The sequence below is a fragment of the Castor canadensis genome, chromosome 7 (assembly GCF_047511655.1).
Source record: "Castor canadensis chromosome 7, mCasCan1.hap1v2, whole genome shotgun sequence".
Taxonomy (NCBI): Eukaryota; Metazoa; Chordata; class Mammalia; order Rodentia; family Castoridae; genus Castor; species Castor canadensis.
Genome location: NC_133392.1, coordinates 155,244,106 through 155,258,539, shown reverse-complemented (window position 1 = coordinate 155,258,539; position 14,434 = coordinate 155,244,106). Strand labels below are relative to the sequence as shown.

The following is a 14,434-nucleotide window of genomic DNA, read 5'->3' as shown; positions in this document are numbered from 1 at the left end:
ACCAGAGCAAAATAGACTGGAGGTGTGGCTCAAATGGTAGAGCACCTGCTTTTCAAGCAGGAAGCCCTGAGTTCAAAACTCAGTCACACCAGAAAAATATATTCCTCAAGGTGGAGACAACCTATTACAAGAGTGAAGTGAGGAGTCTGTCCCCACTCTGTGAGAGGAGCTCTGTGGAAGTCTCAGAAGGGAGCACTAATTCCACTTGCACACCAGGAGAGCCTCAAGCAAAGAGGGCCATTTGGGATGGGTCCTAAGGGAGAAGTAGAAATTTGTCACATGAACAAGTGGGGACACTCGGGCAGTAGAGGAAGCACAGGACACTGAGGTGTGAATGCATGTTATCTGCAGCACCAGCAGGTGATAACTTGAACCATGTAGTTATGCAAGTACCCAACTGTGTTTGACATGGATGGGCCTCATAGCTCAGTGGTCAGTGGAATAAAAGGAACAACAGGGAAATAATAGGAAAAGGAAAAACAGAATAAAAGGTGGCTGGCTAGAAAGTAGAGGGGGTGATATGGGCTGCCTCACAGTTCAAAAACAAGGCATTTGAACATGATGCTCTGAAGACCTAACACAGGAGTAGACTCTTGCTAGCATTTTTAAGACAGAACTGGTGTCAAGGGCTGGGAACCTGGCTCAAGTGGTAGATTGTAAGCACAAGGCCCTGAGTTCAAACCTTGTGACCTTGGTAGTCCCTAGTAGTAAATGCTTTAATAATGTTGAAGGGACAAATGCTCCTTTTTTTCCCTTTTTTTTTGGCATGGTGCTGGGAATTGAACCCAGGGCCTTGTGCATGCTAGGTAAGTAGTATACTGCTGAACTGCATCACCAGCCTAGTGCTTCCTTTCAGAATTTACTAGTAAGTATGAATAAAAAGCCAGTCATATACATGTTTTTAAAATTCTGATGGCATTTATTGGCACAAAAATCATTCAGATACAACATGGTGTCTAGACATGGCTACACTTTATACTTTGTGCATTTAGTTGAGCATTTACTTTTTCTCGAGCCTGCCCCCTTTGTGCTCAGCACCTCCACGATAGAATTTGTGTTCGGAGCTCCTGCTCCAAGCACAATGCATTCGGCCCTTACTTAACACAGGAAGGCCAGCACTGGCCCCTGGGCTGCCAGGTTTCTCAACACTGCCCTTCTGGTGGGTCAAGTCCTGGGTTGAAGGGTGAGTTGCAGCATCACTGGGTCAGACAGAAGACAATTTTCACCCGTTTTGTCCCATCCTGCAAATGCTTCTGCTGTTGTCCAGGGACCAGTGAGGTAACAGAATAGGCTGAGGGGTGAAGGCTGCTTCTGCTTCTTTGTAGTCCTGACCCATGTCTTTCCCAACCTGAGCCTTCTTCACTGTGCTGAGTCTGCTGTGCCCATGTTGAAAGGGAGGACTAGGCCAGTCTTTTGTCAGCAAGTGCTTATGATAAGTTCTCTTGTGAGTTAAGTCAACACCCGTATTTCTAAGTTATGGATCGTCTGTTCCCCAAAATCAACCACTTGATTTATGTAGTATTCCTGTGTTTCACTGTCCTGGGAACCAAATCAAGCCTGTGTTTCTGACACTATTTTCTTCAACAGCAGCTAGAAAGCTGGTTCAAACCAACTTTGAGTATACAGTAGTTCTTTTCATTTACATTTAAAAATATTTAACAAAGTCGAACTTTCTGACCATGGTTTCAGTTTAGTGGAAGCACAGACCAAAATACAAAAGCTTCAGAGGAGATGCTGTGGCATGCTGGGGCTCCTGTTACCAGAAGGGACACCTATGAGGACAGACAGCAAAGGAACAGTTTAGTCACCTGTGCTTCTTCAAAATTTTACCTGAGACCATGGTCTGCCAGCCCTAGGCCGTGCTAATCGTGTGGGACAACTCATCACTACCAATCAAGATGGGATGCTGCTGAGGTCCCACAAGGGCACTCTACGAGTCCTTGCTCTTAAGTTCCTGCCTCAGGCATTTAATCAAAGGATACCCCAGAGGGGTCCTTGAGGCTACATTCCCAGGTCAGCAATTTATCTTTTCATTTCCCATCACTGCTCTGGCCTCTTTTTCTATATCTCTGAAATAACAGCAAAAACCTAAAAGAACCCTCACAAACAAGTAAGCAGCCTTGCCTACTCTAAACATTGCTCTTACTGCCTTCCAAAAATGCATCCATAGTTCTGTTTTCTCCCTTGTTGAACAAGGAGCACACAGAGCAAATACCAAGTTTTAAAGAGATCTGCCTGTAGCTGTCTCATGGCTACTTTAGCAAATCTTTTGCTCCCTGGGTTTGGGACCTTGGCAGGTCCTCACTGGTGAAAAGCCACTCACCAGCCAATGTAGCATTGGCAGAGGTTTTCGTGGGATGTTGCTTGTTTGATGAGCAGCTCCACTTGCGTTGGAACGTCCAAGGTATCATCATGAGAGAAGTCTCGACCTAGGAAGGAGAAACAGAAACACTGTCTCCTGCATTCGTTGTTCTGTTTGGCTCAACTGTTTATGCAGTCCTAATCAGTTAATCCTCACTGACCAGGAAGGCCACACCACAGCTGCAAAGGAAGGAAAGAAGGGAGAGAGGAAAGGAAGGAAGGAGCTGACTGATTGGTCTATTCTAGAATCTTCCTTGAGTTGGAGAAGCAGACAAGAAAGCCTCTTATGCTTGAATCCCATGAGCCTCCATTTATGAGTCTTTCCTCCCACAGGCACTGTCCTTCCATTGCAGATTCGTAATCTTGGCCTTGAATAGGTGCTCTGTGCAGCCTGGTCAGCCTATGATGCTTCTTTGGCAATGTGCCTTTCCACCACAGGGCCAACGCAAATCCTCCCACTCTCCCCACATGCTGAACTGCAAATCTTGCTCTCAACCTTGGCAGATGCCCTCACCTCCTACTTTAGAGGCAATTAATTCATCATACACAGTTTTGGGGCCCTGAGGATGTGAGGCAGTTTGCAGAGTTGGCTTCCTGTCCTGTGAGCTCCCTCCTCAAGCTGCTGCTCCTCACTTTGAACTGACTTTTATCTGCATGGTGGATCCATCCCTCCTGCTTTCTTAGAAGCCTCACGTTCCCACAGTCCTTTTTCTTACTGGTGTTTCAAATTCTCCTTCACTGTGGTCTTCTCACTGTTTTGTATGCACACTCCTCTCTCCCATTAAGGTCAGAGAAAAAAAAAAGCCAGAGATGCAGTTGTGGCTCAGTGGTACCGTATGTGCACAGCACGCACAAAGCTCTGGGTTCAATTCCAGAACCAACAGGAAAAAAAAAAGCCTCTATTCAAACACTTAATCCTCTACATTATGTGTAACCTGCTCAAGTTTTTAACCAGGTCTCCCCTCTCTGTCTGTCTCTCATTTTCAACTATAGTAGCAATAGTCTGGCTGTCAGGACTGAATTTTCAGATGTTCATCAGTGACTTTGACTTGGAACCATATCTGACCTCTCCCATACTTCATGCCCCAACATAAATCTTTTTTTTTTTTTTCAATGCTGGGGATGGGACCCAGGGCCTCATGGTTGCTAGGCAAGGGCTCTCCCATCGGGCCACAGCCCAATCACTGATTTGACCTTCTCAAGATCTCTTCTACCCACTGCCTCACTCTCAACAGTTGAGAATTGTCTAGATGCTGGCAGCACCTGCATGCCTTCCCTACAACCCCGTCCCCCAGCTAGAGCAGGTAGTAGTCCCCATGCAAATACTCAGGTCTTCTTTCTTTCTCCCCACTCTACCTAAAACTCTTCAGTGGTTTCCCACTGGCCTTGGAATACAGGATAGAAACATTAAGTCCCATCTGCGTGCTCTGGCCTTGGCTTGGCTAGAGTGTTCATGCTGTGCTTCTCCCACCCTGCTTTCTCTGGGCCTTTCTTCTTGCTATCACTCTCACCATAGAACTTTGTACATGCTGTTCCCTATGTGTGGAACAATGTCCTCTTAGTTAATCCCTTTTTTTGATTTAACTCATGGGCTGTTTCCTTAGAGAAGCCTTGCTGCAGTTCCATACTAGTTTAAGTTCTCTTATCACAGGAACCAGAGCTCTGAGTACCTCTCCTCCACTTAATGATAGTGTTCCCCTATTGATTCTAAGCCCTGTGCAGGCAGGGAATTGGTTTCTTCTACCAGAAAACATGGTTCTGTGCTTCCTAAGTATCTACGAGATGGAGGTGCTCAATAGAGCCCCCTGACTGCAAAACTAAGGAGAAAGGCTCTGATGCTCAGGGCTCGGCATCCCAGGTCTCATCGGATGCACATACCTTCCTCTGAGGGGGCTTCTTGTCATTTTTAGATGTAGAGCTGGGCTCAGAGGTCACAAAAGAAGTGGGAGATGGAGCAGGAATCTCTGGCTTCCCTCGATCCCACTCTCCATGTCATCCCCTCCCAACACAAGAAAGATCATCAGTGTGGGCTGCTCTTTTTCCAAAGCACACATCTCTTCCCTTCCATTCTCCTACTCCATGACAGCTGACAAAGTACTGACAAGCAAAGTCTGAGTGGTCAGAGTTCCTCTAGTAGTTCACCATGATGACAAAAGACTTGTATCCAGATTTGGCTGATTTGTATCCATTCAGATTCCAAAGAACTTTACTCACCTCCTGAGTTAAATGAGATTAAGTTAATTTTAAGTAATGTCATTAGCAAGAGGGGCCTGGGAGAGGCTCCACTGCTAGCCTTAGAGACACTCTGAACCAATGGGGTCAAAGTTCAGACACCAATACCACCAGGGATGAGACTGACCATCCATCTGAGGGGAGGATGTTCTCCTCCTCAGATTTCATGTCCCTTCAAGAAAACACAAATACACTTACCAGTGAGCTTGTCTCGAACCCTGTTAATAATCTGAATGGCTTTCTTATTTAGGGCTTCTGGTTTCACCAAACCATCTCCAACTGAAATACACAAAAGCAGAAATAACAGCAAGAATTAGCTCATCACAACAGGTTCAATGGTATGGTATGGTACCCCTGTTTCTCTTTCTCTCTCTGTTTTTTTTTTTTTGCAGTACTGGGGTTTGAGCTCAGGGTTTCACGCTTTCTAGGCAGGTGCATGAGCCATGCCTTCTGCACCCCATTTCTCTTAAACATTCTGTTTTGTGGGCACTGAGTATTCTTCCTTTGTGTCCATCTTTGTCCTCAGGATACAATGAGGAATTCATGGGACCTTTCCTCTCAAAGGCAGTTCTGTTACTCCATCTTTCTGGGAAACCCCCTGCCCCCAATGGTTCAACACAGCTGCTATTTTCTTAATGAGTTAAGTCACTGGTGCAATTCCTCAGAGTGAACTTACTGAAAGAATGAATAGATTCTGGCACTGTGGTCCCCGTTTTCTTATGTGCTGGTTCTCCAAGTTCCACACTGTCTAAAATTTCTAGGGGAAAAAAAAATCAATTAGCAGAAAATTCAGACACCAAGAAGCAATTGTTCGTGTTAGCTTCTAATTCTTTACATATATTTCTTTAATGGGAAAGGAGAAAGCTTTATGTTACTTTTTCTTTCTGTGGTATTGGGGTTTGAACTCAGGGCCTCACACTTGCTAGGCAGGCACTCTACTACTTGAGCCACTCTACCAGCTATTATTTCATTTAGTTAAGTAATTAGTTGTAATATCCCATAAATTTTGTAAAGAATATTTACTTTTTTGTACCCAACAATATTTCCCAAAGTGTGAACTGTTGTTAGATGTTATGAGAAAAAAAAAGGGGTGTGGCAAGAGGGGAAGACTGAACAGAGACAAATAGCTTCACTGTAACATACTTCCATGGACTGGAGGAGTCTGCTCAAGTGGTAGAGTGCCTGTGCAGGCATGAAGCCCTGAGTTCAAACCCCAGTCCCACCAAAAAAAACCTTCCAACAGCTTTCAATACACAAAAATGTATTCTGGCTGTTGGAGCAACCCTGTCCTATAAAGGACATTCCTGGAAACAATGTTTCATGTGAATTCAGGGCTACTAATAGCAATATAAGTAAATTTCTGCTTCTGTCTTTCAATTTCTGAGCTATTAATAAGCTTGAGGAGCTAGAGTTGAGGCTGAGTGGTATAGCACTTGCCTAGCATGAGCAAGGCCCTGGGTTCAATTCTTAGCACTTTGAAAACAAAAACAAAACAAAATGTTTGAGAACCAAGATAATAGTGTTAATAGTTACCTCAACCTAGAGACCACCGAAAAGCACGATAAACAATGCCTGACATCCCCCCTCTCCGCCCGCTGATCTGCTCACGTGCGCGCGCACACACACACACACACACACACACACACACACACACACACACACACACCTGTTTTTGAGACAGGATCTCACTTTGTAGCCCAGGTCAGTCTTGAACTCAACAGTCCTCCTGCCTCTACCTCCTCAGTGCTATTACTACAGACATCTACTATGCTTGGTTAATTGTATTTTTATAAACAGATTAAGATCAGAGAGCTTGATTAAAAATTCTGGAGCTTCTACTTCATCCTGCCAGACAGTATGTAAAAAACATGTATTAGGTGCTTGGTGCTTAGTAAGTATTTTAGATTTTGTTTCTGAAGTTCAATAAATGCCTGTTGGATAATGTGTTAGCAGTGTGGCATCTCTGCCAGACTGTCACCACCCAGAACCTTGGGAAAAACACGTTGACTTTCATATTCAGCAGCCATTACCACTTTACATCTCGCCTGCTAATATGGCCACCGAAAGGCTTCCCCATTCTAGAAGAACTCTCAAAAAAGGGACAGGAGCTGCCATCTCTCCTGAGGGGCACCCACCTACTGACTGGCCCGCAGAGTAGGAATCTGTTCTCGTTCTGGATCGCTTGTTGCCTTTGGTATTCGCTAGGCAAAGAAAGAAAGTGTTATAAAGCTCCTCAAACTTTGATTGGAAACTTGGTTGATATGGTACGTTCTTGCAATCATAAAGCATACTTTTTTCAAAAGCTATAGCCCTGAAGAGTGAGAAGACATAGTACTTAAGAGGAAGAGGGGGTGTAAGAATAGGACATGACATCCAGGAGATGCTCTCTGCTATAGATTTGTAATACGGATAACATAAAGTGAAAGCGTAATTTAACTGCAGTCGATCAAAAGCCTCTTGTTAGTAAATATCCTCCAAAGAGGAAGAAACAAAGGGTAGATGAAGATATTGCTGCCTCAAATCATGGGGGTTTGCATTTCTTACTACTCTATAGCCCAAACGAACAAAAATCACTAGGGTACACAGCCCATCCTGAAAAACATCTTATTTAACATCTAAGTTGGTAATGAGTTTTCTGCTTTAGCTAATAAGAATACTTGAGATTCCTCTTCAGAGATGCTCTGTGAGAATGTAAAGCAGTAGCTCAGTAATACATCTCAGGTTTGAGGTTAGTGAAGTGTAATGTATCAGGTATTCTAATTTGGGAGGGAGCCAACCCCAATTCCATGGACTTGATAATACTCACTGTCCATTAATCTCCAGTTCAGCAAGGGGTCATAGACAAAGGCTTCCAGCACAGCCATGACACTGTCTTTGTGCTCCCGAAGCACTTCCATCACTGTGTGGCAAGTGATTCTGTAGTTGCCATCCAGACCCGTAACCTGGAGATGGGACAGAGCGACGTACCAAGGAGCTACTAACTGTGGCTTACTGATGCCTCATGACCAAAGCCAAATGAGGGTCTATCACTCTCACTTAGGAAGCAGACCCAGGCCACTGCTGATGCACTGGCTGTGTCTTGGGAGGAAGCAGCAAGGCAGGACCATGTTTGACATGCAGTGCTAGACTTTCAAAGGTCAGTCCTAACAAAATGGGAAATAACAAGAACCTGGTACAGATGGGCAGTTAGGGAAACAAGGAAGTCTGTCCTCAGAAAAGGTAGTAACTGTATTAGCCCTGTTTCAAAGCAGCTTGTTTCCGATATTCACTTACCTCCATAGCATTGGTCAACATTCTTGTTAGTCTGAATGGAATCTTCTCTGGAAATTTCTCTCTGGTCATAGCAACCTACAGGGCAATGGATTTGGAAAAACCAAATCCATGGTTAGATTGTTTTCTTTAGCTAAAGCAAGGTGAAAGCAGGTGGCTTTTCTTAGCATCACTTGTGCTGATTTACATTCCAGCACAGAAATAAAGTAGCTTGAATTTATTTATTTATTATTTATTTATTTATTTGCTGATACCAGGGCTTGAACTCAGGGCCTCACGCTTGCTAGGCAGGCACTCTGTCACTTGAGCCACTCCACAAGCCCTGTTTTGTATTAGGATTTTTCAAGATAGGGTCTCGAGAACGATTTGCCTTGGGCTGGCTTTAAACCACCATCCTCCTGACCTCTGCCTCTTGAGTAGCTAGGATTACAGGTGTGAGCCACTGGTGCCCAGCAGTAGCTTGAGTTTGGTGAGGGTATTTATCACAGAAATTTGAAAGATGACTTAAACAAAAATACAAACAGAAGAGAGAGAGAAAAAAGGACAAGTGTGCATTGCTAGTAGGCAGTACGGAGGATGGGAGACTCCCGTATTCAAAGCGAGTGTGTGAAAGGAGGCCCTTGCATACCGTGGGGTTAGAGGCCAACTAAGAGCATGATTTCATTGCTGACACTGACTTTTGATCACATTGGCAGGAAAGGGAGACAGTATGGCCTCTGGGCTCAAGTTTGCCTAAACTGTCAGAGGAGGGTGAGCTTTATGTGGTGTCCTGGATCATGTATTCACCTCAAAGCAGTCCCCAAAGTCGATGTGCAGGATCTTCCCACTCAAACGGTCCAGCATCAGGTTGGATGGGTGTCTTCGAGAAACAGAAGCAAGAGCAGGAAGGGATCAACAGAGCAGCACTGATGAATCAACAAGTACATGAAATTCCATGCCAGGGACTGACAAATCACAATCCTTAGGTAAGTCTAGCCCCCACCTGCCTTATAAGAGATTAGGTTTCACTGGAACACAGCCTTGCTTACTGGTTTCTGTACTGTTTCAAGCTGCTTTTGTGCTATAATGGCAGAGGGTAAGAACTTGTGACAGAGGCCACATAGCCCACAAAGCCAAAAGTATCTATTATCTGGTCCTTGACAGAAAGGGCTGCATGTTGAAATGAAGATTTACCAGTTGCCTCACTGTCCAGAGAATTTGCTTTCCTGGGGTCTTGTGCCCTATGGCAAGTAGTTTCTGAAAATAACAGCCACTCAGAGTGGCATGGCTCTGTCATTCCTACTGAGTAGCTGTCATAGGGGCTTGTGTCTTTGAACCCTCAGCCAGTCTAGACAGGATCACCTGGCTTTTGTCAATAGGCCATTAAAAAAAAAAAAAAAAAAAAAGGGGATCTCACATTGTCACCAGGTTGGTCTGAAGTTCTGGGCTCAAGTGGCCTTCTCCCCTCCACTGCCTAAGTCCTGGGAATGCAGACATGTACCAGCCTTTTCTTTTTTTTTCTGGGGCTGGGGTTTGAACTCAGGGCTTTGTGCTTATAAGCCAGTGCTCTACCACTTGAGCCACACCTCCAGTCCCTTTTGTTCTGGTTATTTTGAAGATGGGGTTGCATGAACTGTTTGTCTGGGCTGGCCTCAAACCATGATCCTCTTGATCTCAGTCTCCCAAGTAACTAGGGTTACAGGAGGCCCTAATTTTTTTTAAACAAGAATTTTTTTGTAGGAGGCATTATTTTTACTGCACAAGACATGATTCCAAAAGATAAACGGTAGACACAAAAGAATCTGTTTTCTTTACATTCTTGTGAGTCAATATCTGAACACTCTTATTTTAAAAACTAATTAATGAATTAGTTTATTTTTTCAGTGCTGGGAATTGAACCCAGGGCCTTGTGTATGTTAGACAAGCACACTACCACTGAGCTACATCCCTAGCCCTAAATTATTTTTCCAGTCTGTAAATGTAGATGAAAGTATGCAAAAAATAAGGATCTATTTGGCTAGTTTCAACTACAGAAGACATACAATTATTTGTCTTAGTATAGTGATGATTGGTTAAGTGTTTATTAAATCAACAAAATCAATCTGAAGTAATGTGAATTTTAATACAATGAAGCAACTTACGGAGAAAGTAGTATCATTACACTATGGTGAGCTTATCTCTACTTTGATATGTTTTTCTGTTAGAAGAAATAGACTACAGAGATTATGGTTGATACTATGACAGAGGTCTACAATATACAGATAGCTGCTTACTAAATGGCCATAAATCTAACTGGAAGACAACATGGAACCATTCAAGAAAAGTACAATGGAGACGTAAGACTAAAATAATTAAATCCACTCACCTGTCTCCTAGACCCAAAATATATCCAACCATTGACATGACCGCTAAAGAGCGGGTGTAATTGGTTCTTCGGTCAAACCATACCTACAATACAGGAATGCATGTGAACTAAGGTTCTGGAAACTAACTAGTTTCTACATCATCATACCCCAAAATCAATTGTTAGAATATATTACACCAAAAACTGGTTAGATGTGTAATGGAATAAAGATCCCACTTACAATTATAATAAACTAAGCCTTATAATGAGGTTAATTACAAACTTGTTGGGCTTAAGTGAATCAATAAACCTTTCTTAGGAACATAAAGACTGGAGTAAATGAAAATATCCATTTCATGATATCCACTTGAGATTATAAAGATGTAATACCCTCCCGAATCATTTGATACATTTAATATAATTCTAATAAAAATGTAGTGACACTTTTTTAGGGACCTTGACAAAATGATCCCAAAATTTACCTGGAAGAGAAATATATGAAAATAACCAGTGTGAAGGGACTTGTATTAATGGTGCAGTACTTGAGGAGAAATAAGGAAGAAAGAGCAATGAAACAGAAGCCCTAGAAAGAAATCCTAGGGCCTGTAAGCATTTAGTGTATAATGAAAGTGTAATCTTCTAAATAGTGAGGAAAGGGTAGATTATTTAGTAAATAGTAAGGTAGGGGCTAATTTTTTTTTTTTTTTGCAGTACTGGGGATGTTAGGAAGCACAATACCTCCAGCCCCTGCCCCCTCTTTTTAAATTTTGTTTTTGAAATAGGTTCTTGCTAACTTTGCCAGGGCTGGCCTAAAACTTGTGGGCTCCTGCCTCTGCCTCCTGAGTAGTTGAGATTACAGGTATGTGCCATCACACCCAGCCTTTTTTTTTTGAAATAGGATTTTGCTGTGTAGTCTACGCTGGCCTTGAACTTGAAGCTCCTCTTTCCCTTAACCTCTTGAGTTTGAGTGCTGGGATTTCAGGCATGCACCATCATGCCTGGAAGATGATCATCTTTAAAAAAGTAAGTTATACTTTAGTTTTAAATTCCAAATTGGGTTAGGATTTAAGTGTTAAAAGAAGTCTTTCTTTTATTATTATAAGAATTTTTTATTAGGATATATTCATTATATGGGGTGGGGGATTTGAAGCAACAATTCCAATCAGACTTATATTGTACATTATTTAAGTTCCCTATCATAAAAAAAGTCTTAAAATTAGTATAAAAATATAGGTAAAAGGATACATAATCTTGTGGTGGAGAGGGTTTTTCTAAATATAAAGCCAAAGATATAAAACTTAAAAGTCTGATATCTTCTACCTATCAAAAACATCTGTGAGGCTGGGGGTGTAGCTCAGTGGCAGAACAATTGCCTAGCATGTCCAAGACCCTGGGTTCAATCTCCACCACTGTTAAAACATCAATCAAAAATGAAACCCCAAATCCTAAAACATTAACAAGATTAATAAAACAAATACACAGAAAATTAAAGCATATATGAAAAATACAACCCTAATATATCAGGGACTTTTGTTGTTTTTTTGGAGGCACTGGGGTTTGAACTCAAGGTTTTATGCTTGCTAGGCAGGCGCTCTACCACTTGAACCTCACCTCCAGCCCCATCCTTAAAATACAGAGCTGAAACACTACTGTATGCAATACGAGAAAATATCAAAGTCCTCAATCTAAACCTGCTAAGTTACAAGGCTCACTCATTTACTTTTTGTTATAATCGGCAGTTAATCCTGACAACAAAGTGGAGTGCATCCATCCTGTCAAGAGTGGGTATGCAAGGGAGAGCAGGGCGCCTGCAGGGCTGAGTGGCTGTACCTCAGAGCTGGGGCTTTTAAGCCATAGTAGCTTGGCAAGATCGTCTCCAGCTGTATTGTTGACAGCATGTTCAAACACTTCTACCTTCTGCATCAGGGTCAAATGGTCATAGTCTGGAGCCATCTGAATAAGGACATAAGCAATCAGTAAGAGAACTGCGTATGACAAGCAGCCTAAATCCAGGAAGAAACAGGCTTTGGGACCAGGCAGAACTGGGTTCTAATTTTACCACAACGGCCAAAAGGAGAAAGGAAATAACATCACAACTGAAAAATGGAGCGGCCACTGTAACCTGACGGTTACAGGAACCCTCAGTGCCTGAGGGAGAAAGACCAGGCTTCACTTTGGTACGAGCCTACTGGTGTGGACAGGAGTACTGGAAGGTTCAAGATTTGGGGTAACAAACACTTTTTTTTTTTTTGGCAGCATTGGAGTCTGAACTCAGGGCCTTGTGCTTGCTAGGCAGGCACTCTTATACTTAAGCCACTCCGCTGGCCAACAAACACTTCTTTTTCTAATTTCTTCCACATCAACTGACCAAGCTTCTCCAATGCTTTGTTCACGTTAAATACACGTTTACGCCTGATGTCTCCCTGTCCAGTCCCACCTACAGTGATGAAAGTCAAAGTGTCGGGCTTTACGCCCTCTGCCTGCGTTAGGAGTCAATTCATCAGCACTCCTTCGGTGGGTTTCTAAGTGGTGCTGTCTATGTGAGGCTGCCTGGGCTCCCTGGCGAGAGTCACAGGGGGCCTCTGGCCGCACATACCCGCAGCATGATGCGGTGCTCGATGTTGAGGAGGATCTTCTTCTTCTCCCTGTAGTCCCGGATGAGGGCGTGCAGTGTGTCACAGTGTGGCACCCAGCCAATGAGGCCTGAGTTAGTGGACAAAGGGATGACGGCGTACCTCTGGATGCTGGCACCCACGGAAGGCAGGGTCATTGTAAAAAGAGCACACCTTTGATCAGCTCAGGATTCTTTGCAGTCCATTAAAGGTATTTCCTAATGAAGACACTCTAGCAATTCTAGAGAATATTTCACGTTTGTTACCTTAATTATTTATGACTTTCTGCCAGTCACCTAATTTCTGACTTACTTTGTAAAAGCACATGCTTTTATGGACAGATGTAGGAGAAAACAGAAGGCCTCCCAAAGATTTGCCATGTTCACAGCCTTCTGAGTACCTGAGGTTTTTCCGAAGAGATGTTGGGTCATTGGCCAGAAGGGTGTTGACTAGGCCGAAGAGCTGCATCACTCGCTCATCCTGCCGCAGATCTTCATGGCCTTTCAGCAGGAAAACAAATTCATGCCCATTGCTGCCTGCAAGGAACAGGGGAGCAGTTAGCATAGACCAGAGGTTCTGACATCCGCCAGCTGAGACCACCAGTGTTTTCCAAAGATCCCACAGACGACATATACCTTACCTAATCTTTACACTTTCCCTATGAACAGAAAACAACATTCTCTAGAATTAAGGCAAAGCCTACCTCTGCTTTCGGTAGGCCTCCCAATGACCAAAGTTGTTTAAATTAAAACAAAAACTGCTTTTGAGGACCAGGAACAAGTATACATAGAATTCTGTATGTTTCCTCTTCCTTGAATTACTGTCCTGAGATGCCTGACTCCTAAAGACATCACCTGGTGCCCCATGGGCACCCCATGGGCCAATGGGGGCATTTGCAGGAGGTCAGGGGACAGGAAGAGGGAGCGGTCAGGCATCTGTCACACACACCCAGTTGGGCCACAGTTCTTGAAGTAGCCATGTCCCTTTATCTGGGCTCTAGCTTTTGTTGAGTGGCTTCTCTCCCAAGGTGACAACTTTTGCCAGGCTCCTTGTCCTTCCAGGTCTAGAGGGGTGGGCTGAGGATGAGGATCAATGTCTCACTGTGGTTGTTCCTAGGTGCTCCCTGGATTCTCTTGACTTTGTTCATGCCTCTTGCTAGGCAGGCCCTCTACCACTTGAGCAACTCCATCAGCCCTGTTCATGCCACTTGAAGCAGCTCCGTCATTAAATTTCTTTAATTAAACACTCTGAGAACTTGAATGACCCATGTTTTTGCATTAACAGATACCAGCCCCTTAAGACACCATCATCTGTGAACCATGATTAACTGGTGTTGATGAATAACCAAAATTGTGTTTCGGAAATGAGCAGTATTGAGCATGAGAGACTTCAGGGTACCACCACCATACTTGGGCCTCCCTCAACTGTCCTAGTAGGTAGGACTCTACCCCTGAGGGAAACTCTAGTGGCCCTTTGTTACCAAATCTCACTGAGGATTCATTTCTACATCAGTTTGTTCATTTTATACAATCATCTTCCAAAAGACAGACTATGATGTTAAACAAAGAATATTCAAGAGCCTAGAAGCTCTTGAAAGTAGCTTGCCACTTTCCATGGCTGCACCAGATGCCTTTTG

The 14,434-nt window shown here is 43.5% G+C and overlaps 1 protein-coding gene across 2 annotated transcripts in view; it reads right to left on the bottom strand.

The window, feature by feature from the left end:
• Nucleotides 1–896: 896 nt before the first annotated feature.
• Nucleotides 897–14,434, bottom strand: part of Mtor (mechanistic target of rapamycin kinase) — a 123,938-nt gene continuing 110,400 nt past the window's right edge. For both annotated transcript variants that reach the window (XM_020168600.2, XM_074081357.1), the window contains exons 47-58: nucleotides 13,199–13,334; nucleotides 12,783–12,930; nucleotides 12,017–12,139; nucleotides 10,208–10,290; nucleotides 8,650–8,722; nucleotides 7,867–7,941; nucleotides 7,400–7,535; nucleotides 6,729–6,794; nucleotides 5,270–5,350; nucleotides 4,792–4,872; nucleotides 2,324–2,429; nucleotides 897–1,772 (exon numbers count right to left, since the gene is read on the bottom strand). In XM_020168600.2, the coding sequence (XP_020024189.2) occupies nucleotides 1,757–1,772; nucleotides 2,324–2,429; nucleotides 4,792–4,872; nucleotides 5,270–5,350; nucleotides 6,729–6,794; nucleotides 7,400–7,535; nucleotides 7,867–7,941; nucleotides 8,650–8,722; nucleotides 10,208–10,290; nucleotides 12,017–12,139; nucleotides 12,783–12,930; nucleotides 13,199–13,334 (1,124 nt within the window). In that variant the 3' untranslated portion in view covers nucleotides 897–1,756. The remainder of the gene's footprint in view (nucleotides 1,773–2,323; nucleotides 2,430–4,791; nucleotides 4,873–5,269; nucleotides 5,351–6,728; nucleotides 6,795–7,399; nucleotides 7,536–7,866; nucleotides 7,942–8,649; nucleotides 8,723–10,207; nucleotides 10,291–12,016; nucleotides 12,140–12,782; nucleotides 12,931–13,198; nucleotides 13,335–14,434) is intronic.